Consider the following 26,173-nt stretch of genomic DNA (forward strand, 5'->3'; position numbering starts at 1 on the left):
AAATCAGTGAGAATGTGATTGTGCTTTAGATATGCTTTGCGTATCTATAATTCCTAAGGAGTATGACAACTCAAAAGAGAGAAATTGTACTGACAAAATCATATTCTATGACGCTTAGTCAAAATGAATGCAAGTACTGCTCAAAGAATCTTAGAATAAACCCACATCACTCCACAAGGCAGTCATGTGCACTTTCTGAAGCTGTATCAAGCAATCCCATTCAAATTACAGAATGACAAATTTGACATCATTTGTAGCTAATCCTTACAAATACCCATTGAACCAGGAGTAAAGAGTGGGATCTGTAGTAAGTAGTCAACCAAATCCAGTGGATACCTCATATAGGCCTAAGTTTCTCTTAAATATATCCCAGCCTGGCTAAAGGCCACCGCACACTACGTGACTTTGCCACCATTCACTGATTGTTCAACCAAGCAACCATAAGTGTGACATCACCAGCCTTGCCAGTTTCCATTTGTGCTCGCTATGCCAGTCCTAGTCAAATTTCCATGACTGGTCATGGACTTTCAGCCAATCATGCTACAGTATTATGTACTGATGATGCCAGTACGGTCATAAGCCTACATTGTAGCTGTGTAGTCTGATCGCATAGAGTGCGGTGTCAAGTTGCGCAACTGGTCGTGCGACAAGGCTTGCCTCCAGAGTCATGCGACTTGAGGCAGGGTGTTACATAAGCACTTGCCCCGAAAATCAAATTCGGGCAAGTGTTTTTGAACAATGAGAACAAATGCTTGCCCGAATTGGGCAAGCAAAAAAGTTTTGAAGACACCGTTTTTTTTCCCTTATTCCCCTAACAAACCCACAAAGTCAACCATACAGAAGCCCTACTATAATAGCTGTTTAGTGATGCAACACATCATTTCAGCAACCTTCCAACACTTCCTTGAAGAAGCCCCAATGCATTTCAACGGCAAAACTTGATCAGACCAAGTTTGTGGTGGTGGATTCAAGTGATAGTGTTTTATTAAGCCCTTGACTTACACATTATTTTCTATATTATTTCCTTATATTTTGGACTTTCTTTTCGGGCAAGTAAAATTGTTATTCGGGCAAGTGTTTCACAGCAAATTTGAAAATCTGCTTGCCCGACCGGGCAAGTGGTGAATAAAGTTACGTAGCACCCTGCTTGAGGGGTTGTGTAGAGGGCAGTTACATTTAGAAGGACCCTAGTCTTACCTTCTGCAGACAGGCCACAGCGGTGACTATCTCCCTGGAGTTTCTGGCTACCATGACAGACTCTAGGAGGTTGTGGAGGATCTGGGCGTGTTGTCCCTGGGGCATCATCTGACCGATGTACTGAAGGTGCTGATCAATCTCAGCGATGCACTTGTCATAGATCTGGGTGATTTCATCTACAGCGTACGACTATACCGGGGTGATGAGATTCACACAAATACAGAGACTATCACAATGTAAAGTGGTTTACAGATGTTTGTATGGATACATGTCCTTATCTGAATGTTCAATGTGCTATATCTTCGGTCCTACTTGAGCTCATTCTTTAATTTATGAGTACTTTTCCTTTTTCATGTTTCCTCTATCTACATACCTCACTATCTACCTATCCATATTTCTATTTTATCTGTGGTCACAAAAGTATCTATCTAATACTCATACATCTTTCCACCCAACCATCTCTCTGTCATCTATATACACACATATTCATTTTATTAATATACACTGTCAATCTTGTAGAATCTTACAAAATACAATTTACCTGGTAATCCTCTTCAGTAATGTAGACTACTAGGACACCATGAAAAGATAAACGTGTCATCAAATCACATGATTGTGGATTAAAATCTTCAAACAGACATAAAAACTCAACTCTGAGAGTTGCCATACCTGGGTGAGCTTGGCCAGAAACCCCGGTGGCTGGTTGGCCTCTGGTGTGGGTAGGAAGCCTGGGATGCTGCGGGCAAACTCTTCATAGACAGCTATCTGGCCCTGGGGCACTCCACCAACCTGAATGATGGCACACAATCAGTAAAAGCAATGTCATCATCTACTGCACACAAAAATAGTCTCTTAGTTTGATTTGTTTCCTTGGTGTCAAAAAGGATGTTACCCCATGTTATTACGCTCACAGCGCTCAAGACCACATCATAATTTTGGTCACTGGAATCAAACCGCCATGTTCACTTCACTTCCTGGGGAATGTTTAAGGTAGTGCACACAATTTGTTCATAATATGATTGTGTGTGAATTGGCTAGAGTTATAAACTGAGTAAACTTTCATTTATTTTCATTCAGTATATAAAGTAGATATAGACCAACTTTATTTAGGGCACTGTTGATATTCTTGTCCCTTGGGATCTAAATCTAATGTTGTCTATATATGCATACTTGCTACCTCCAACCACAGTGACACTGGACTTCTGCCAAGTTACCACCTCATACACATGGCATAGGAGCATTGTTGATAGAGTATTCTACTCAGGATTGGAACCCAGGACTTTCCATGTTGAAAGCACAGTGTGCAATCCACTAGACCTTGAAACCTCTACATGGGCATGGGAGGTCACAATCTTAAGAAGCAGAACATGTCACCTTTCAAGATGCTTCTGCAAAGGATTCTAACAGGCCATTTAAAATGTCTTTCGAGTCAGTATAGAAATACTTGTACATGGGTTTACAAACAAAGAGAGCAAGAAAAAGAGCAACAAGATGCTACATATATCTATTTGAATCCCTTTGACGTTAAGAGTATCCCCAACATGTGGCTGGGTTTGTCCTGACCTTGAGTCGGATCTGTTCAGGCATCCTCTCTGCCTGGTATGTCAGCACCACTGGGTCACAGTAGCGTCGGTTCTCGTTCCTCGCATGCTTGCGGAGCTCAATCTCCTGTAAGTGTGAAAGAAGAAATACGTTAGATGCACCATGACCCCCGTATCTTTTACAGGTCACATCTTTCTTAGATATTCCTTATCTATATTTGGTCTAGTTTGTACATGGTGACAGTAGCCTCATTCCTGCTGAAGGTATCATATGGCTGTGAAGGCCAAATCATTTTCAGTCCTTCCATACGAGGATAAGTCAATACAGGAACAGTTTCCATTACCTAAAAATATCTGGTTGTCAGTCTTGGCAAAGATGGAATCACTTGATGAAGAACAAGACCAAGTGCATCATTTCTTGATGATGCTCATCAGTGTATTCATTGTTTGAGTGTGCCCATGGTGCTATATTGCTTACTTCAGAAGATCTAAGTTTTGTGAGGAAAAAGTCTTTCCCATAGAGTAGAAGTATCCCTTTCTCCCTCAGTCATACACTTCCTATCTAGGAATTCACTCATATTCCTCATCATATGGTCTTCTAAATTTCTCCAGCAAGACTGCATAGGCTCCTTATAACAATTATCATCTGCTACTAATTCCATATAGGTAAACATTATGTCCTGCTGGCCAAGTTTTCAAACTTTCTTTCCAATCTGTTAAAAAAAAAAAAAAAACATGGTGGATATCTTTTACAAGTATAAGCAGTGACTTACGGTAGACAACCGACGGTCCATCTCTGGAATAGCCTTCTCCACAGCACACTTCTGGATGAAGCAACAGGCAAGCTCTACGTTGTCATTGGCGACAACTGTGGCCGCTTGCTCTATGAGCTCTTTCTGCTGAGGAGTGCCTCCCTATGGTTATAATCGAGATGAGAAAACAAGATGAGTTATCAGCCAAAAAGGGGTATTTTTGGTGCAAAAAAAACCAGTATTTTCTAAAGCTTTCCTCCCATAGACGTGTGTGGTAATACAGTTCGACTTCGATTATACAGCCTCCTTTTATCCGGAAATCTCTATTATCCGGACGTGTTCACGCAATGAAGGACTTTTTTTTTTTCATCCAAAAATTGAGAAAAAACAGTGACTTTAAACTCAATTAAAATTTCTACAAAACTCACACGATTTACCTACAATATTCCCGACAGAACTAACATAAATTCACACCACATTATCATCGTAAAAGTAAGGGACTACAATTTTGCGCAGGCTAGCATAGATTACACCACCGTTGCGGGGTACTGGGACGGCAGCTTGGATGGCAGCTATATACATTAACATTGTGTCTCCCATATCCGGCCAATTCGCTTATCCGGATGAGCACCGGTCCAGACATGGCCAGATAATCAAGGTCGAACTGTACAATTTGGGAAAAACAGTATTTTCCATGAAACCTGCAGTGTTCTGGCATAGAACACCACAAACTACTGCAGAAAAAACAAAACAAAACAAAACAATAGACAACCAACTGGCATGTCTGTAGAGAGACTTCCTCTTACCTTGAGAGCTGCCACACAAGCGTGCTTGAAGTTATTGATGATGCTGAAGATGAGGGGCTCATGACATGTGATCATAGCCATGCCCGCTGTCAGATTCCTCACCATATGATGAGCAGCTAGCCTCATTCGGTTCTCCTCGGGGTCCAGGGCAAAGTCCTGTCAGTGGGGAAAATAGGTTTCAGGGCATGAAGACTCGCAACATGCTTGCCTTCAATTCTTATCAAACCCTCTTTACCTCTACATACACTGTTTTTACTTCGTTTTGTTTAGTATTCACATCTTTTTACTTCGTAGCCATCATGCATCCACATGCACAGATAAACGTTGTAGCATCTTCAGATGAGATACACAAAATAACCATTTCATTGATTAACTTTTATCAAGGTTCTGGAGGAATGTGATTTTGACCGAGAAAATGTGACTTTCTCGCCCAAAGGTCAGATCACAATGAATACCACTGCTGTTCGGACTGTGCAATCTAAACGAGTGCTGAATTGACGCATGCTGATATCAGAGATCCCTCCCTTCCAAACTGTACATGGTAAATATTACACAAATGAGTTAATAGATATTCCATGACAAGACTTGAAAAAGTCTTTTCATTTCCACAGCCACCAGAAATGTGACATTCAACAAGAGACCCAGGAGTCTCGTGCTCAACCGAGTATCGCAAGTTCACCTTCAAAATATTCTTGCAGACTATTACCTAAGAACATTGGAAACTTACGGAAGATTTAGGGGACCTCCAGGAAGGCATAGGGATCATTTGCATATTCGATCATACTGGGAATAATACCTGTCAAGTTTGTAGAAAATATGACCACATGTTTTCAAAAAGAAGATCAAAATGTGAAAACAGGTCCCTAATTTGGCCCTGGCCCCAAGAGGGTCACCCCTGGATCTGCCATAAACAAATTTGAAAGTACGATGACATTTGCTCAGAACATTTCTGGTTTCATAGAAGATTTTTCTCTACTTTGGGGGGTTATGAGCCCCTGTGGGGGGCCCCCAGTGGAGAATGGTGCTAGAACCTTTGGCTCAGGTGAGCTGAAAATTGGATTAAAACTGTGAAAATAGAAGTTTTGTAAACAAAGAAGCTGGGCAACATTTCCTGGCTCTGTAAAGTGAAAGGATGACTGAATATGTGCATCTTGGATTCCATACCTTTTTGACAATCTGCTCACAGGTACTGAGAGCTATCTTGATGGAGCGGTCAACCACTGGGTGAACAAGTTCCTGCACCGCTCTCTCCACAGCTGGCCGAACACAGTTCCGTAGCTGTGGCTGGTTTTGGAATAGCACCAGCTGGTGGGAACAAGCACACAAAACCAAGAATGCATTACACTATATGAGAACTCTACCAACTCCTTGCTACACAACAGTCTTTACCTTGCTCTCTCTATTCACATTATGAATTGCTATATAATATGAACAGCTGTTCAATCACAATAATTAACTGGATAGAATGAATGGGATAAGTATCTGCCTCTGTGTCATTTGGTCGAAGGAGTTCTTCTACATGAAAGAAATTACTAATTTATCAACAAACATGAATCTTTCTCCAAACTGCAAAGCATTGTTCAGAAAAGACAATATAATTACTCTGCAATACCCTCCTCCTCCCCCATCCCCTCTTCCTCCCATTCCCAATCCCCTCCCCCCTCTCCTTTTTTCATTGCCACTGTCAAGACTGGACAAATAAAGGATGACTTAGGACACGACTGGCATTCAATCCAATTCCAGAACAAGCTTGTAACCTTTGCGCCTTCACTTTCTCGTACAGCTCAACCTACATGGACAAAATAACATCCCTGGCATTACTGTGATTCCCGAGGTCATGATGTCAAAACCAATACTCTTAACTCAGCTTCGTCAATGATATCACAGTGCGGTTACCCAGTGGCCTTCACTTAACTCACCTGTCCATTGGCTGTGATGTGTGGGGCAATGCCATTGAGGCTCGATGTGTTGAGATCCTGGAAGCTGAATTGAGGTAAGGGTGAGGGTGTGGCTGGTAGCGACGGCGTTGGTGGTGTCGGCACTGATGACCCAATGCCTGTCATGGGAACAGGTTTGAAAGAGATGAAAATATAGAACACAATGTGTCAATCATGATCCAGATCTCCCGGCGAATCACACACAGATAATCTTCACATGCACAGGTAAATTTACACACAATAGTGGGAGCTGGAAACATACCTGTCTCAACTGCCAGAGTTATGCAATAGAGCAGTAAACTGAAGCAAGGAGTAATGTATCTTGTTCTGTTTTTTAATTAACATCTACAAAATGTGTAGCAAGATGTTTTCTCCACTTCCCTTTTACAAAAAAGCGAGCTGATTCTACAAGCTGTAAACCAAAATATCAATTTATCAGGACTGTCAAAAAATGGAGAGTTTAAAGAGACAAAGTTCAAGAAGTAGAAACATCCACACCCAACAATATCATTCTTTGAAAATCTGCACAATGGTTGCTAAAAAGAAATCAAGATATCCTGATCTACAAGATTACTAAGAAGTAATGATGCCATGGAACAAACATACATCAGTACAAACAAACATAGAGTGGAGTAAACGGATGACTTACCATGCTCTCCTGCAAGGGAGCTGTTGGGGACCTGAGGCAGAGCTCCTACTAGTCCTGTGGATGATGACGGAGGGTTGTCCTGGCCCATGTTGACAGAGATACCAAAGGCTCCGCCCTCCATGAATTTCTTGGAAGTGGTCAGTTTGTGTGGGATGAGGCGCACCATCTCTAGGTCTTTGAGATACATGCCTGGCTTCAAGTCCTGGACAGTGGAAGAATACACAACAACTTATGACAACATTTCTATGAATTCACATTCTACACATTTGGTGAGCCAAATGGTGTTTGGCAAAAAGGTGAAACCACTTTGAAAGCATTTTGTGATATTAAAGTTCTTTATCACATACACTTGAATGGATAAGAATTAAGAGCATATCAATGTCTTTAGATAAATTGTTTTCATGATCTTTGAAAATAGTATTTATATTAATGATATTCATCACCCAGGCATTTAATCCTCAGTTTTGGCACATTGAAGGAATTTGATTTACTGTATTGTGATCCACTTGTCACATCACTGCTCATTAATTGTTTGCTAAAATGTTGACATTTACTATATTGTAATGTCTGAACTGATAAATACACATCATACACTGGGCTTTCAATGAGAGATACCTAGTAACAAACTGAAATAAAGAAATAAGGATATCAAGAGCACACAAAATGATGCTGAAAATACAAAACTTACATCCATGGTGATGCCCAGGTTTTTGCAGAGGACCTCGATCTCAAACTTGAGGTTGAGCTTGAGGTTGGCTTCCTGATGCAGCTCACCCAGGACGTTCATGACAGCCATGGTCCAGGGGTTTGGTGGTTTGAAGATGCGACTCTTCATGCATGCCTCTATCACCTTGGCAACAAAAGGGACTACATACAGCAGCTCCGCCTGACCCTTGTGGTATGCCTCCAGGAGCAAGGCCTTCAAGTCAAGATCCTGGAAATTGCATACAAGACACAGGTGACAAACGGATTAGAGAATTAAATTCATCATAGCAATTCCCTCCCATTACTCTCACACTGAAATCTGCATCACATTTCAAGAGCCTTAATCCATACACTCTAATTTTTATATTTCTGATGCACAAAATTTAGAACATTTTCTAGACCAGTAAGAACAAAATACAGAAGAAACACATAGTTAGGCTGTCAGAAAAAGTTGGACAATGTCTGCAAAAAATCTGACAAATGCATGATTGCAACAATTAAGTCATTCTGACAAGCAACTAGTTTGAACAAGATCACACAAGAAAGAGAAATGGTTTACATCTAAGAGAAGGAAAATCAGAACAATTTCCAAGATTACTGCTATTGGAGAGAACTTACCCACACAAACAAATATTTTTGGGACACCGGGAGATTAAGACTGGCTGTAAGAACTTACCAGCTGCAGAATGGGTTTGTTTTTAGCCAGTGTCAGCTTGCCAAGCCAGTGACCAAGGTTCTTCAGCAGGGTTCTGTCTGAGAAGTTGGAATCACTCTTATTGGATGCCAGCAGGACCTGTATGGAGAAAGGTAAGACATTCACAGCTATGTCACATGATGAAGTGATGGACAGTTTTAAGCAGTCACATGCACATTTCATAGTCTAAGAATGGGAAATAAACCTTAGTATGCATAGAAGGAATTCCTCATGCATAAATGTGGGGTGCGATGCATTTTTGGCATTTTGGACATAAACATGAAGGACTCATGACTGAAGAGCTAATTAAACTGAACAAAAATTCTCCGAAGCAACTGAAAGGATTTCTAAGAAAAATACATTATTTGTATGTGTGTTTCTATTTCACATAGCAATTTTTTTCCTACTGCTTCATTATTTACGAAGTTGGTTTTTCCTTGATTTTCTCTCCTTTTTCATGATTAGGTTCTAAAATGTATTTTAACATGTATCATCAAATGCTTATAACCTTCTTCATTTTCTTTTTACTTCATTGTCTTCTTTCTTCACATTCTGTGCCTCATCATAAGCAAGACATTAAAAATGATTTTGAATTTAGTGGAATTGCTATATCAAATAATTTGTATGTTTCAGCATTGGTTGATCAGACATCTTGAAACACATAGCATCTCTACTTTGACATTGCCATGCTGAAAACTGTAAACCAGAAATATGTACAACATGAAACTTGTGCGAATTGGAGCCGACAGCTGTTCTTGCTGCATGACATTTTCGCGACTGGCCACTGGCATTCAATGAATTGTGTAGTCAATAACTTCGCACGAATTTTACTTTTGCAGATCATGGCTCCTTGCAAAATTCGCCAAAGTTTCATGCACACAAAAATTTCTGGTTTTACAATATTCTAAAGTGTGTTTACCCCAATGTTCCTGTAGGTCTCTCTCAGGACGAGCTCCCCAAGCCTCGCCAACTTGAGCTGGTCTACAAAGTTGGAGTAGAGGGCGTGGAAGTTGGTCTCAATACTGGCCCTCTTCATGACAAGGTACTGGGCTATCCACTCCACATGTTCATCAGTCATGTGCTCCTTCATCTCCTCACACTGCAGGGTTACAAAGCAGGCAAAACATAAATGAGAATGATGATGATGGTGATGGTGATGATGAAGATGGTGATGACGGTGATGATGATGATGATGGTGATGATGGTGATGGTGGTGATGGTAATGATGGTGATGGTGATGATGGTGATGATGGTGATTGTGATGGTGATGGTGATGGTGATGGTGATGATAGTGGTGGTGATGATAATGGTGGTGGTGATGATGATGGTGATGGTGGTGATTGTGATGATGATGATGATGATGGTGATGATGATGGTGATGGTAGGTAGAATTAGTTGTGATGATGGTGGTGATGATGGCGAAGATGGCAACGATAGTGATGATGGCGATGGTGGTGCTGATGGTGATGATGGTGATGATGATGATAAAGATCATGGCAATGATGATGATGACAATGACAACAACAACAGAAACACAAATACCAAGACTACCGGTGCTCCCTCACTTTCCCAAAACTGCACAATTACACAGCAAGCTAAACATAGATGCTAGTAATTACTGGGCTACCAACTTTCAGACACTACAATCAGACATATTCCATGAAGCTTTCACAGAGGTACAGGTATGTTACATGTATCTCACTGGGAAAATTGATTCCCAAACTAGAAAGGCTATGGTATTTCTTTGTCCAGAAGCAGAGAGAGATTTAATTTCTCAGGAAGACTCCTGCATAAGCAGGGAGACCTGCCAGATCTGTGATTACAATGACGTTGCTGATGACAGTTTCACAGGAAAACTACTTGTCCTTGTCTCATTGTACTCTATCAAATAGAGATCAAATACAGATGACAATACTTAACGCTAATGCAGCTATATCAATCATACTAATATTGAAGATACTTACCTTCTGTATAAGGTTGACTTGGGACAGGTTGTTGAAGATGAAGGCTATCTTGTCTTGGACCTGTTCTGATGGTGGTTTGATTTCTTCGTTGGGCGTGGCAACCAGCAGGGTGTCAATGTTGGTGGTGTTTGCAATGGAAGGCTGTATAATAGGGTGGAGGAAAGAACACTGACGTTTGAACAACTGTAGAAAGGGACTTGATAATCATGATGGTAAAGAGTCTGTACAGCCAGTCTATAGTTACTGGAATACCACAAAACAATGTCAAACTTTTTGTACATGATCTACAGCAAAGATCTAATGCTTTTATTTCAAATTTGACAATAAGACAATGAAGGGTATAAAGGGTTTTGTAGATTTGATAATTTCAAGCAAATATTAGGCTGACAATGATATGAAATTAAAAGTTGACCCCCCCCCCAAAAAAAAAAACACAAAAACAAAACAAAAAACAAAACAAAACGAAACAAAGCAGAACAGAACAGGAATGAAGGTGAATTGTCATTTCTCAAAGATTGTTAAATCACCCTAGGAGGCACAGGTCATTTCAGCTGGACTGGGCAACAGAATAATGAACAAGATATAAAACGAGAAAAAAATTTTATTTTCTATGTCATATGCACAATGATTGGAAATGTCATACAAATGTTGTCAAAAGCCCTCCTGGTAGTCAACTGCTGATGTTTACCTTTGGGGCAGCTTTGGCGATGGGCTTGATGGCTGACACAGCCGTAGTGGACGTGGCCGGCTTGGTGGCGGTCAGGATCGAGGACGTAGCTGTGGTCATAGTGGGTGTCGTGGTGGTCGCTGCTATCGGCTGCTGCCGGCTCACGATCGGTGGCTCTGAAGACTGCTGTCCATATGTCACATACTGTGGGAGAGACATATAGTTACATAACAGTGCCTTAACTTTACTATACAAATTACGGTCATAACATTTGACGAAAACCTTCAATGAGCATGTGCATATCTAACAAAATTTGATAAACAAACACAATTGCTTCACCGATTTCTTGTCACAGTGACAACTCCACATACAAGCTGTTAGACCACATGAATTCATTCACCTGCTTTTACCGCTATCTTACAATTGGAGGATTACTTCTTCTGCTAGGTACTTTTCAAGAGATAAGTCACTTTAAAGAGCAAAGCAAAAACGGAACTTACCTATCTACCATAACACACTAACCTTATATATGATCTTCATACCCAGTAGATACATTTACACAACTACCTCAAGTGACTATAACAACTTTTTCCTATCCAAGGTAGCCAATTATCTCTTGACTCTCAACACTAACTCTACTGCAGTGGGAATCCCAACTTGTAAGCACATGATAGGAAGCAAGCTGGATTAGCCCCCCCCCCCCCCCCCCCCCCCCCCCCCCCCATGTTTCCTCTCACTGAGATGCTCTAGGAATTGCTTGAAGTCTATCACAACTTTTTCTATCCAAGGTTGCCAACTACCTCTTGGCTCTTTGACACAAACTGTAGTTCAGTGGGGAATTCCCACTTGTAAGCACATGACAGGAAGCAAGCTGGTTGAGGGAAATCCCCTGCCCCCTGGAATATCTCACCTCAATCAGATGCTCTGGGAATTGCTTGAAGTGAGGAATGGAGGCCACATGGGAGCAGTACTGGGCAAAGTCTTTCAGCCGTAGCTTGAACTTGTCCAGGGCAGCGATGCCAAACATGTACATCTTGCTGTTGTGGGCTTTTCGCAGCGCTTCTAGCACATAGCGCAGAGCGATGCCCAAGGCCATGAATCTGCAAGAACAGATAAATTACATTGCATATTACATAGACTTCATCATCTGAAGTAGTAATACATGAATATCTGGTAAACAGAATTTTTCAATCAGAATACCATTCTCACTTGCCTAAGTGAACCTCTACAGAACAAGCCAATATCATACAAAATATATTTCTAACTCTCCACACTGAAAAACAGTACTGAAAAACTAGGGAATGTCATTTCTCTGAGGCATGATGAAAATAAAACTCCCTTCTCTATATATATTTCTGTCTGTTTCTCTCAGTAAAAATGTATCCAACTGCATTACTGGGATATTTTCTTTGATTGGTCTAGACAAAGATTCCATTCATATCACACTGTTCAGTAAGTGTGAGGGCACTTCATCCCAGCAATACTAGCAGCCAAGCAGTACTGTTTTTATTTTACACAGTCCTCTGAAGAGGCATTAAATGAAAAAAAAAATGGAAGTCGTGAGCTCAACAAAATAGAAAGTTTTCAGCTCAATAAAGATTATTCTCCAGGAAATATTCTCTGTCTAATGAAGAATATGTCACCTTAATATCAGTAAATGTGTTAGTGAGTTTTAGCATACACGGTACTTAACGATCTCTGTTACCAATGATACGATATTTTCAATAAAAACATGTTTCTGCTGTAAGAACTGCACTGATGTTTTCCACAAGAGGGCGGTAATGAATTGATTCTTACGTGACTAGTCCCTGCTCAATGACTCCGCCAAAGAGGCAGGCTGTGATGAGAAGTTCCCTCTCAGGGTACTGGGGAAAAAACTTGTACTCCTCAAACAGATTCCGCAGCATGCACATAAACACTTCCTGCAAGTGGAGATCAAATCAACAAGATAATCATATACACATTGAAGTAGTACAAATGCATTCATATACATCAAAATGTGTTCAGTGATGCAAGCAAAATGACAAGAGGTTGGCATGTCAACAGCACTTAAGCAAAGCAAATGAAATTTACTGCATTTGGCATATATTGTGAAACTAGGAAACATTCCGGGCATGAAACTTTCATACACTGGAGCCAACAGCCTTCTTTGGGGCATGAAACTTTCACATCAATGCACTGTGTAGACAAAACTTTTGTGTGCATTCTATATTTCAGAATCCTGACTCCTTGTTACATTCACAAATGTTTCATGCATGTGAAAAGTTTCTAGTTTTATAGTATTACTATTTCATAATGTTTTCATTGTTGCAAATTTGTAAGTCAACTGTTATTTGTGACATCAACAATGTGAGAATATAGTGCCTTCTGTATTACAAATACAAGGGGTTTTTTTATCGCGAAGGTGGGATATTGCCGACATTTCTTTTCAAGTGGGATAATAACCATATCTCATTCTGTCACTGCACTTCTTCCCTGTGAGTTCAACCACTCCCTGATCTGTCTTTCAAGTGTTTAATTGTGAAATATCGTGCTTGCCAAATAAATTGTAGCATAGAGTAAAACAAGCTATCTTAGCGCATTGAGGATGGATTGATTTTGTTACAACACGCATTTCCATCAGACACTTCCTGAGTATACTCGGGACTCATCCTCAACGGGTTAAGAGGCAGCACTGCAGCTTATTTCTGAGATGTCACACAAAAAATGTCCACTCACCCTCTCCCTGGTGACCTGGGAATCCTTGAAGCGTTTCAACATCTGCAGCACGTCATCCACTGACATGATGGGGTTTGGGGGCTGGTTGTAGATCTGCTGGAAGTAGCTGTTGGCCTCCTCGTCGATCTCCGGTGAGAAAGACTGGTTCAGCTCCGGCCATATGTTGGAAATGTCTCCTGGTTATCAGTTTCAATGCAAGGCACAAGGAGAAAAAGAAATCACAGAGTCAGCAAACACTGTCAAATGGTTTGAGACAATAAAAGACAGCAGGACAAGTTTCTAAGACAAGAAAATTTCTCTTCTAGATAACTGACACAGACTTAAGATCTGTTCTGGTAAGAGCTTATATAGGTTATTCATGACTGCTACATTTTCGGCTTCAAAGTAATTGAATAAAGCACATATCAAAATAGGCCATTGTCAGTTTCACCATCATCATCACATCGTGTAATAAATATCAAGCATAGCATACAAAATCACGATTTTAATATGGAATGAGACTCTTCAGGTATTTTCATTATCAAGATGGACTGTACCACATTCGGTATGTATTATCATTATGATAATTATTTGATCCTTTTATTCTTAAAAAAAAAGACTGCATGAAAGCAATTTCATCTGATTGTACTCTGCACATTGAACAAACTTTGTTTCAAATGTTTTGATGCATAGTTACATGAACTCAATGCCAATAAGTGCAGAAAGAAGAGCTAGGTTGACACTGATGTTATGTCTCTTGGCCGGAGCAGGTGGGGGTTTCTAAAATACGGCAGTGCATAACGCAAAAAAAGTCTCTATTGTTCACAAGAATGACACAACTCTGGGGCGTCAGTCTGTGGGAGTGAAATAGGTTTGAACACTGGCATGGACTGCTTTTTTTAGCACCTTCTTTGATGCAGGTATTCACAAAAGGCACACTTCAAATAGTATTGTAAAACCCATCCCCATTAACAGCAAACTGTTATTCAGATCCCCTGGAGTCTATGACACAATGAACACGTTGACATAGTAGAGACACTCAGGCCTCAAACATTCCTTCTTAGTATGCTTTTGTAGAAAGAGGTGTGAGCATGAAAAAAGGCACTGCATTTTAGCTCCTACAGTATTCCGCTCAACGTCTGTCACAGGACCTGACCCTTCAACTTAGAGTAGCATTTTCATTATCTACCTGGTCTTATGGCGCCGGCACCAGGCTTTGGTGGTTGATTCATGTTGGGCTGACTATTATTGTGAAGGGATGACTCTATGGTGCATCAACACAAGTGAAAAAGAGAACACACATAGATACACACAGTTAAACAGCAAATCGGCTCAGAAAATGTGCCAGACATGGTACAAATTTGATGGAAACGAGGTGAGCACACAAACTATTAGACCAATCATGAATGAGAAAGGAGACGGAAGCTGTCAAAACATATAAGATTAATAAATGATGTCAAATATGTTTTCAAAAACCCAACAGAGGAAATCTTCATAAAATTAAGTTAAAAAGTTTACACATCTCTTTGTTGGCAAAAGACACACAACCTGTGAGAAAACATAGAACAAATGCACAGTTCTTGTCACAGAAAGAAGCCACTCTGAGAGGCTGTTAATCCAAAGGGTGCTCTTACATTGAAGAGAATTCTACTTGTGTGTGGTAAAAACAATGACCCTTCGCATCCCAGATACCAAATTGTTGTGGTTTGGTGCTGTATCTTTTTATCATTTTCTGCAATTTAAAGTTAGCATTTGTTTCATAAGGTAGAGTAAAAGAATTCTCTTTCACTTGAGCCCTTTGATGTTCATATATGTGACCATGCACCACAAAACGAACAAAAAGTCGCACACACTGATTTTGTGTGAGGACTGAAAATAAGTAGAATGGGTCAACCTAGCCAATCTTGACTTTTTCATATTTTCTGAAAGAGCAAGTCTTCTTCTACATTATGTTAAAATCTGGGATCATAAAACGGGCAGGAAAGTGTGTTTTCAGCAGTTTATCTCGAACAGTTTTTTGGTAGAATAGTGTGATTGGGTTGTCTTTAGAGTCCCCTTTTCATTTCCTAAAAATTTTGTACACACTCTTCACTTTCAACTCGAATAACTTTTGAAAGGATGAAGCTACTGCTTTGAAATTTGGCATGAATTATGGACAAGCTGTGTTAATAAGGCATGCTTAATTTCAGTTTAATCTGATAATCCCTTCATTATTGTTTCTCTGGTGGTTTACATCCCGTTTTTGTCCCATTCATTGCACAGCCAGCACGGCTTGGTAAAAATTCAGCGCTTGAATAGACACGATACTTCAGAGCCTCTTTTCTCAGTTCACACTTTTCCCGAGGGCGTGCTTTTTTTCCAATATTTGGATAGATTAGGAGAGTCCAATTGATTTGAATTATGCATCATTTGAAAGCTTAAAGTCTGGTCTTTCAGAATATGCTCTTAACTAAAATTTCACGTCTGGCGACTTTGTATTCGTTTTGTGATGCAAGGTCACATATACTGTATACTCAGTATATCTAGCGAGTCTAATTTTTCACACATCGGGACTTTGCGACAATTTCACAAGTAGTTGAAATCATGATCGCGGAGTACAGCAGAGGACGGCAAAATGTACGCCTTCACGTCACATTCATGTTGAGATCAGAGTTGATATTTTCATGTTTGACAATTCACAACTAGCACCCCACTCGCAAAATTCACGAAAATAAAAACCCTCCAAAATATATGGCGTATGCAGGAATTGTTTTGTTTGGAGAGCTTTAAAAGCTTCTCAATTGCCAGACTCTTAACTGAATTATACATTGGCAAAAATTTCAGATGAAACTTCATGTTTCTCTCTAAAACTGGCAAAGTTTCTGTCTGGGTTTGTGAAGATCAAATGAATTTAACTGATTTCATCTAATCTTCCTCTATTTTAAAATATACAGCAAAATTTAGAATTATCACCTCGGCGAGGACAAGATTTCTACAGCAAAATTACTCTGGGACTTGACGAGTTAGACAGGACTCCTAACACTCACAATATCATCAAAGACAAGGAACACAACCTGTCAAAGCTTAAAAGCAAAACAGTTAATAAAGTGACAACTTTTCCAGAAAGGTGTATCTGCAAGGATCACTATCACCAATAGTAAAAGTTTCCTGAAAATGAAAGAATGTGTCTGAACTGTGGTCTTACGATGTGAGCTGGGCTGTGGTGGGTTGATGAGGCCACCGAGGTTAGCACCCGAGCCTGCCAGCATGGGGAACTGCTTCTGTGGTGACTGGGGTGGCTGCCCGTAGCTGGACCCTAGGGGGTTTGAGGTGTAGGCGTGAAGGTTGGGGGTAGACATGGCTGGTGCTGTAGACCCTAGAGGTGGCATGCCTGGAAGGGATTCCATCTGTAGGGTATAAGGAATATAAAGAGTGACTTTAATATTCCTTGCAGCATTGTGTAAGTTTTAATCTAACCAATCGCTTACTTTGATGTTTCATTCTGTCTTAAAAGTTCCTTGATATTTTCCATGATTATGAAACTCCTTTTATAATTATATGAATCATTTTCAGTGATTATTAGTATCATCATCATCACTATGATATCCCCTTCATTATCATCACTACTACTGTTGCTACTACTAATACTACTGTATCAGCAGCTCTTGCTGCTGCTACTGCTACTACTGCTACTACTACTACTACTACTACTACTGCTACTACTACTACTACTGCTACTACTACTACTACTACTACTGCTACTACTGCTACTGCTACTACTACTACTACTACTACTGCTACTACTACTACTACTGCTACTACTACTACTACTACTACTACTACTACTACTACTACTACTACTACTACTACTACTACTACTACTGCTACTACTACTCCTACTACTACTATGTTTTACAAACCTTGAAAGATTGTATAAGTTGCATTTCATCACTAGTAGATGGTTGATAACTGAATGGCTCATAAATTGGTTTAAATAGCAAAGGTGTTTTTTTTTCAGACACTGTGCACATGACAAGTAATTACAGAAATCCTCTTTGGTCAGCTGAGGAGCAAGTGCATATAACAGATCACCATAAAAGTGGTAATTTTTACACAGTTACTGTTTTGCTACGAGCCAAGTATGTGAAATTTGTGTTTCAATTTTGCAGACTGTCAGCACACTCCTAGTCCTTGTACTAAAACACAGGAATGAAGTAGAGTACAAAAAATATTTTCAAGTATCTCATCACATGATAAGCATGAAATTCAAGTGCATATACACCACGAAATATTCCACATTTGCTGAATGCCTGACTGGTACATACTATAGTCGCTCATATGACATTATCTCCAAGCAGCTAGCAATCATTCCCCAAGAACCTGAAGGTTTACAAACAATAGACTTTCCAGCCAAAAGTCTGCATTGGCAAAAAACCGTGGACCAAGAGATGATTCATGAACTCACCTGAGTGCCTGGTCCCGGTGATATTGGAGGGAGTCCAACCTGGTTGTTCATGACGCCGGGCGGAGGGCGGGACTTGAGCAGGTTGCCACAATTAGCTACCATGTTCATGATGGTGTCAACCAGCTCTGGACTCACGGAACTGCAAAGCACCAAAAGGATCACACATCACATATCCTGCTGCAGAGTAGCACATATCATATGTCATCTAAAACACATGAATAATGTTTTTATCGAAGTTCCATCCACAACCAGATTTCCTTCCTACTTCCTTCCCCATTTTCGTGTCTTTTCCAGCCTTTTTTGTTTCCTTCACACAATGTACGTGCCTGCACAGTGTACACTTGTGTATTTCTGCATACAGTCATCTTCAGTATTTCAATACTTCTGGTAAACTTGGATCTTAACCATTAAGTATTGCTTCTCTTGCCATTCCCACATTATTCTCTCTCTTTTCTTCTTTTTCTTCTTTTTCTCTGTTTTTTTCTTAATCATATACTTCTGAATTGTATAAATGTACCTTTGATAAATCTTGGCATTTCCTTATTACTGGTGAGTAAGTGTATTGAACTGAATGAAACTGAATCCATCATAAGGAGATGAGGGTGCAGAAGCATATTAAAACCAGGCCAATGATAATGCAAGACCCCACATTAGCAACGGCCTGGGGTGGCCCTGGGCCACTAAAAATTGATGTTGGGCCACAAGACTTTCAAAAAGCTTATCTTCTGGTGGTCCGATCATTTCCTTTTATTCAACGTCCCTACACTTCATTTTTACGTCACCAACATTTCAAACTTAATTAAAATTTTAGTGCCCTGAACGCCTGGGCCTCCAGGGAAAAAAGTTAGTGTCGAGCCCTAGATGAATCATTGCACTGCAACTCACTTTGTGTTAGTAGCTTCATAATCACTACAAAAGTTTGTTCTCTTTTCTCCAGTGTTCTGAGTCTTTCCAAACTCATCACCCATGTCACTGACCTCACACAAGCCTGGAGACATGCCAGCATGGTACCGATCGTCTCTGGGGGTAAAACTCCAGTTTTACCACCCCCTGGTAGTTCCCTGGGCTCTGGTGGGTGACCGCCCATGACTTGCGGGGCGCGGCGCTTCAGGAACTTGACACACGTCTGCACGAAGGACTCCTGTGTGGTTATAGCACAATAATCATAGTGCACATTATCAGTTTATCTATTTACATTTGACATTGAAGACTGCTGGCATTGTTCACACCTGAATCATACCATCAGATAACAATTTTAAAGATACCTCACAAGATCGTGGTGGCTCAAAGTCAGAAACTGTCGAACTTTATGAACTGTGCAGTATGATGAACAAATGTATGAAAAAAAAACACACAAAAAAAAAACACACAAAAAAAAAACTCCAGAATACAAATTGTTTGCATATTATTCTGTCACTATAAATAGATCAATGACCAAATAATCACAGTGCTCATAAACCCTACTTCAAATGGCCTATTCTAGCATTACTGTCTATAAAGAAGTACTGACCATGGTAAACTAACCATTCAACAGATTTACAGTGTTTTGAAGCATGTAGCATCTATTTTCAACCCTACATTTTTCATAGTTCTGTGCTTGCCCAATATAAGAGATTCTGGTAGCATGTAGCTCAATTTTTAAAAAGATACACTGTTAAACAGTGCCTTTATTAATCAACAACTATGCCCCATCAAACTCGAGCATGTGCTAATCATGCAGTTGGAGTAACTATGGCCTTGTAACTTATTTTTGCCACTTTAGAGAAAGGACAATATCTATGATGCATGTATATTCAAAACGTGCACTGAACAAGTATTAACAAATACTATTGTGAGGGCAAAATAGGCGTGATAGATTCCTGAGTTCTCACCCACTGATATCTAGAGGTAGTATCTGGATATCTCATTGGCCCATTCATACTGTACAAATAACTGAAGCTGCCGTGCCCCCATCTTACCAGGCACACTCTAATGGGGACTTGCACACATTTTCAAGCAGAGACTGTCACCATTATCATGTGAAGTCGTGAGCTCCGTACACAAGTGTATGAGCAATGTGTATGGTAAGATGGCAGTGCAGTGGCTTCAAAGTGATTGGCCTATGTGACATCCAGATACTTCCCACAGAGATCAGTGGTTCTCACCCCATGCTCTCTGATCTTGTCCGTCATCCACTTGTCCAGCTTGAGGTACTCCCGCCGCGAGGCGAGGCAGGCCAGGTCGATGACGAAAAGAAATGGAGTGGCGTTGAGGAGCAGGGAGAGGGCCTTCAGGTCCTGGGCAACATCCAGGATACGGGAGAGGCGTGTCTGGTCACTGTCGCCCCTCATGTACCAGTCGGCCATGGAGTGCATCACGATCTGTCGGATGGTGGGTGACTGGCCCTGCAATAGGAATAGACGCCACGGGGTCATGCAGAGACCAACTCTGTACTTAGTTCTGACAATGGAGTCTCCATTCAATTGACAGTGCTGCATGCAGATTGGCATGACCATTACCAAACTATCACAGATTAGAACTGGACCAGGGAATGCCATGCACAAAGATATGCCCAACTGTACCCTGGGCTTTGGTCGTTTTTGAAGATGTCACGCACTACAAATGAATGTAGAATAATAAAATTAAAAAAAACCTGACAAAAACAAAACCATCTTTTCAATCTGAAGACTCACTCATAACGCTTTAATTTTCATTGCAATAAATGACATGCCATGATACCTCGTAAAATATGGTGATTTGTACAATTTTACAGATTTTAAATAAGACTTTGTTAAGTTTATGCCAAAGTTGTTACCTGTCCATGCCATGCATAGTGCAGAACTATGCCAGAGTTTGGGTGGTTCCCAAGGAAAATGGGCATCAAAACTGCTATCAGCTCAAGTCGAAGCGGTGTCATTGGAGGCTGGGTGGAGAAGGCAGAATGGAAAGTAGGTCAATTTGTCATTACAGACATCTCTGACTACACAAATTTTTAATGATATTCTCTGATCACTGGAAATGGGATACTTTCCTGCAGTACAAGGAATGAGCAAGTAGCAAATATTTTTATGAATAAACAATAATATTAGTCAGTTCTTAGAACGAATAATACCATAAGATAGTCTCTATGCGTGTACAAAATTAATGAAAACAAAATCTATCACATATTTCTCTATTCAAACATGTAATCAATAATTATCAAAAAGGTGAGTTTTAACACAGATTTGAATTTATCAAAATCTGTAATGGATCTAATACTGAGAGAGAGGTTATTTCATAATGAGGGTGCCATTTTTCCAAAAGCCCTATCACCAAATGTCTTAGATTTGACACTTATTTCAGAGAGGAGATTTTTTGATTTTGAGTGCAGATTACAACCAGGATGATATGGCTTGATGAGTTCACTGAGATATGCAGGAGCATTTCCATGAAAACATTTGAATACGAGGGTCAAAATCTTAAACCTGATACGAGCTCTTATGGGCAACCAATGAAGACTATGAAGAATGTGAGTTATATGATCAAATTTCCTTTTGCGTGTTACAAGCCTTGCGGCTGAATTTTGTACCCGTTGGAGTCCTTTAAGCTGAGAGTCTGGAACTCCAATGAGCAAACCATTATTATTATCCAAATGACTAAAAATAAACGCATAGACCAGTTTTTCTGTAGTTGCTTTATCGAGAACGTGTCTCAATTTTTCAATCCTGTGTAGACTTATGGCTGCAGATTTGCATATGTTATTGATGTGAGTTTCCATACTAAGATCATCTTGAATTCAGTAGCAGGGGACACTTGCTTACACCAGTATCTGTTACTTAAAACACCTATCATCTCAACTGATATGAACTACCTTGCCCTTGAATGTGATGTAATATTTGCCAACCAAAATTACGCTTTCCCCATCAATACATTCAACACAACCACTTATGTTTTTCTCAGCCATTCTCAAACAGGATGGTCATCACAGTTAAAGTACTTCCAGCTTGTTCAGTTCATCATGTTCAAAACACATACAATGCAGCTCACTCGCACTAGACTTCAAAATGGACGGCTCCCATGCATCTTTGTACAAGAGGTTATGACCAACATTTGCTATGACTGCCATGAAGGGTTCAAATTTACCTGGACTTGTAGCAGTGCTAACAGCAGCATGTCTGGACAGTGTTTGATGGGGAAGCTGAACAGATTCTTGACTTGCTCATATTTGCCAGTCTCCGACAGCTTCAGCAACACCTCCACCAAGTCCAAGGATTTCCTGGAAAGAGAAGTACAAGCACATCCTGAAAGTGTGGCCATACCTAGAGATCGAGATTAGCCAAGTACACAGGCCCCCTAACTGTTTAGCTACTGTAATACCAGAAATGTTCGGGTGCATATTAATTTGCAAATTTTGCGAGAGCCAAGATTTGTGAAATTAAAATGCACACGAAAGTTCTTGTCTACACTACATGAATTGAACGCCAGTGGCAATTCACGAAAATTCCATGCTGCAAAAAGGGCTGTTGGCACAAATTTGTGAAAATTTCATGCCGTGAAAATATCCTGCTTTACTGCACCTATGCAGCAGAGTGACTGCAAAAATAATGACTTAGGGATGTGATGAAAACATGATGTCAATGGTTGTAGATTCTATTCATAACTAATCACAACTTTAGGAATTCTACCTGCAAAACAAATTTGCTTTAAAAGGCCATTGCAGCCTCTTAATTCCTATGGGATTATTTTTTATAGGTAAGGAATCTGTGCAATGATTGCAGGAACAACTGAAGGTAAGTACTCTGGAAACTGGATTTACTCACAACCTTGAAGCAATATTTCACATGAAAACAAGAATCTATCTGTGCAATTTGTTGCTGCATTCTCTGATTTCTGACGTTTGCACCATTGTGGGATACATCATGACAATCTTTGTGCCTTTGTTATGTGCAACGACTTTGTGGCACACACTTACACAACAACTGTTTGCAAATAATGGCTTGCTTGAAGTAAAAATTCCCTTGTTCAGGACACACGCCTTGACATGTCACATAATCAAAAGGGAAGAAAGGTTTTAAATACCTTTTGTCATTCCCTGCATCTCAGCTTATGACCATTCAGATTGTCTCTTGTCTATTTGCGGTGTATCTGTCAGTTTACAACTTCTTCCCACATACTGTAAAACAAGGAATTTTCGCGTGCACTTTAATTTCGCGAATTTCGCGAGCGCCAAGATTCGCGAAATTAAAATGCACGCGAAAGTCCATGTTTACATTATATGCATTGAACGCCAGTGGCACTTCGCGAAAATTTCATGCCACGAAAGAGGCTGTCGGCTCCAATTCGCAAAAAAATTCATGCCGCGAATATATCATGTTTTACAGTATAACGACAACCCGTTTCTTCTCTTTGGCGTTTTGAAATATGGACATAACAGGAAATGTTGACCCTTTTTGTGCATGCAGTTTACTGTGTTAAGTCCTTGCACAGCTTACCATGTGGCAATCTTGCGATTCTCCTCCTCCGGTGGTGCTTTAAGAATGTCGATCACAACGGTGTGGCAGGGGTAATCAGCAAAGCAGAAGACGTCTGGCTGGGCCAGGGCTTGCTGGATCCACGACAGCTGAGGAACAAAGAGAAATCACACTTTGCATCAAAATTAATCACACCAACATCATCTTCTCTTTCCCACTCTCATAGGGAAGCAGTCCTACCCACTCATACTCTTGATGTATCAGTGAAATGAGGCAGGCATGTTAATGGAGCGAGAGTTAATCATGACTCTGCAACTCCTTTGTACTGAGACTCTATTCCACACCACCAACACAGATATAAGGACATCTGTGCCCATCCTATTGTATATGACATGTATTTTGTGGGGGGGGGGGTATTTTCATGAATTTTGAGAGTAGGTACTATTTGCAAATTTAACACAAAAAAATATTACCTCTGATCCTGAAATAATGTGACATGCACACATACATTTCTCTGTTCACCCCTGTACTCCCCAAGCAGGAATTCAACCACTCGCAAAATTGTCAGGAAGTCCTGATTCACGAAAAAGTAGACTCACTAAATATATGGTGTATATTCTTGATGAGATTCCACTTTAGAATCCCTCCTCAACCTCCATCCTGACTGAAAACTTGTTTTCTTCATCACATATTGCAAATGTATGAATATTTGCGGTATATTAATTTTCGTGTAATTTGCACTACTTTTGGCTAACATGAATTCTATAACCTACGACAATATAATCGCGATCATCTCTGCACAGTTTAAAGGGATCGTAAAGTTTTGGTCGAGACCTAATTTCAGGTTTCTAACATTTTTTGGTGAGATAATGAGAAATCTCTTATAAAATATGAAAGAGCATGTAATTCTATGAGGAATTCAACGTTTATTTGATGAAAATTGGTTTTGAAATGGGTGAGATATCCAAAAAAAGAGCGATTCTGATAAAGTGTGGGACCCACACTTTATTACGATCGCTTTGTTTTACTTTGTTTTTGGATGTTTCAGTCATTCCAAACCGATTTTCATCAAATAAACTTTGAATTCCTCTTAAAATGGTATGCTCTGTACTATATCATAAGTGTTTTCTTGGTATCTCGCAAAAAGTTAAAAACCCAACTCTCATCTCAACCAATACTGTACCATCCCTTTAAAGGGGTTAAATCATGCACTATGTCAGTGATGCCTCCCAGGCACGAGAGTGTGTGTGTGTGTGTGTGTGTGTGTGTGTGTGTACATGTGTACATGTGTTCTCCTAATTAGTACTATTTATTTGAGCACATGCGGTAGTTTCTACAAAGGGAGTAATTCAAATGGATCAGGCAGCATTATCAATTTTCATTCATTTATTCAGTGGAATGGATGAAAACGTACTAGTATAAAGCAATTATGCAGCGTGACTTCAAGAACCTGCAAATATGTTTTGAAGCCACAAGGTGTGAAAAATTAATCACACAAAAATATTGACGTCTACAGTATGTCCCCCCAAAAAGAACAATCCACTTTTGGCATTGATTACATCCAATATGATTAAACCGTCTAAATGCTACTTTAGGGTCTTGAAATATAACATCTTAGCTCTATTTTGCAGAAAACCCCATTCAATTTGGTAAATCGGTCACAGAGAAATGTCGACTGTTGTAAAGCATGTCATGAGTCTGATTCTTCCAAGTTTAGCACTTGGATGCTCTTGGAAATGCAAATTAATGTGTGAACACAATAGACAGAACTTGGAGGGAAGAGATTTCTGACATGCTCTACAAAATTCCTAATTTCTCTATGACCACTGAATCAAATTGAATGGGGTTTTCTGTATGATGTGGGCAATGAGTTAGAGTTTCATACCCTGAAATTGTATTTGGATTGAATCACTATTTTCAAAGCTATCGTTGCAGAGGGTACCGTTGTAATTTTTTTGGGGACATACAGTACAGTACACACCTGTCCCTCAAAGTTCTTCCAGACCCTGTAGAGAACCTCCACTGGGAAGGGCTCCTGCTGCAGCCCCCTCAACAGTGCCATCTTGACCAGCCGCAGGCCCTGGGTGTCACTGATGAAGAAGCCCTGGTGGTCCAGGTCAAACACCACCTCCCTGAAGTTGATGTGCGGGGTAAGATCTCGGACCACCTTGATGAAGGTGTCGACGTCCCAGGTGGACGGTTGTCCCGCCTGGTCCTGCTTGTCCTTGCCATCACTCCACACACTTGCCCCAGAGACAGACTAAGCATATGCACAGACAACAAAAACATACATAACCCAATTGCTACACAGGTTCAACAAATACAAAAATATGCTTGCAAGTCATTTAAAGGGACAATTCAGATTAACATTCGGATTCAAAATCACTTTGATGTTGTCTATACTTTGTAGATTCTTCTAAGCTTATGTGAGATACAATTTTTCACATTATCCTTGGGGAGACAAGACATCATATCTAAAACAACATCTATTCAAAATCTTCCTAACTCAATTTTGAATATCTAAAATACTGATTTGAGTTTCGAAGCATATAATAATTTATGTATTTTAAAATAGCATTTCTACATTATTTGACCTCAACATTGATGTTATTTTGCAAAATTAAATTTTTTTTTCACTCTCCTGAATTCATGATTCTGAGATACAAGGCCTTGTCACCAGATGGACGACGT

At 40.1% G+C, this 26,173-nt stretch overlaps 1 protein-coding gene across 1 annotated transcript in view; it reads right to left on the minus strand.

Moving 5' to 3' along the window:
* Positions 1-26,173, minus strand: part of LOC139735461 (CCR4-NOT transcription complex subunit 1-like) — a 68,053-nt gene that overhangs the window by 19,753 nt on the left and 22,127 nt on the right. The window contains exons 9-33 of the mRNA XM_071646216.1: positions 25,464-25,742; positions 23,504-23,631; positions 22,155-22,287; positions 20,848-20,955; positions 20,198-20,437; positions 19,031-19,194; positions 18,054-18,192; positions 16,794-16,995; positions 14,799-14,873; positions 13,631-13,806; positions 12,710-12,834; positions 11,823-12,012; positions 10,934-11,116; positions 10,246-10,386; positions 9,201-9,380; positions 8,264-8,380; positions 7,571-7,816; positions 6,883-7,084; positions 6,216-6,352; positions 5,461-5,601; positions 4,297-4,452; positions 3,512-3,652; positions 2,761-2,865; positions 1,867-1,986; positions 1,198-1,386 (exon numbers count right to left, since the gene is read on the minus strand). Coding sequence (XP_071502317.1) covers positions 1,198-1,386; positions 1,867-1,986; positions 2,761-2,865; positions 3,512-3,652; positions 4,297-4,452; positions 5,461-5,601; positions 6,216-6,352; positions 6,883-7,084; positions 7,571-7,816; positions 8,264-8,380; positions 9,201-9,380; positions 10,246-10,386; positions 10,934-11,116; positions 11,823-12,012; positions 12,710-12,834; positions 13,631-13,806; positions 14,799-14,873; positions 16,794-16,995; positions 18,054-18,192; positions 19,031-19,194; positions 20,198-20,437; positions 20,848-20,955; positions 22,155-22,287; positions 23,504-23,631; positions 25,464-25,742 — 4,017 coding nt within the window. The remainder of the gene's footprint in view (positions 1-1,197; positions 1,387-1,866; positions 1,987-2,760; positions 2,866-3,511; positions 3,653-4,296; positions 4,453-5,460; positions 5,602-6,215; positions 6,353-6,882; positions 7,085-7,570; positions 7,817-8,263; positions 8,381-9,200; positions 9,381-10,245; positions 10,387-10,933; positions 11,117-11,822; positions 12,013-12,709; positions 12,835-13,630; positions 13,807-14,798; positions 14,874-16,793; positions 16,996-18,053; positions 18,193-19,030; positions 19,195-20,197; positions 20,438-20,847; positions 20,956-22,154; positions 22,288-23,503; positions 23,632-25,463; positions 25,743-26,173) is intronic.

This window comes from Diadema antillarum, unplaced genomic scaffold (assembly GCF_040938485.1).
Source record: "Diadema antillarum isolate AM-2024a unplaced genomic scaffold, OU_Dant_1.0 seq00000581_RagTag, whole genome shotgun sequence".
Taxonomy (NCBI): domain Eukaryota; kingdom Metazoa; phylum Echinodermata; class Echinoidea; order Diadematoida; family Diadematidae; genus Diadema; species Diadema antillarum.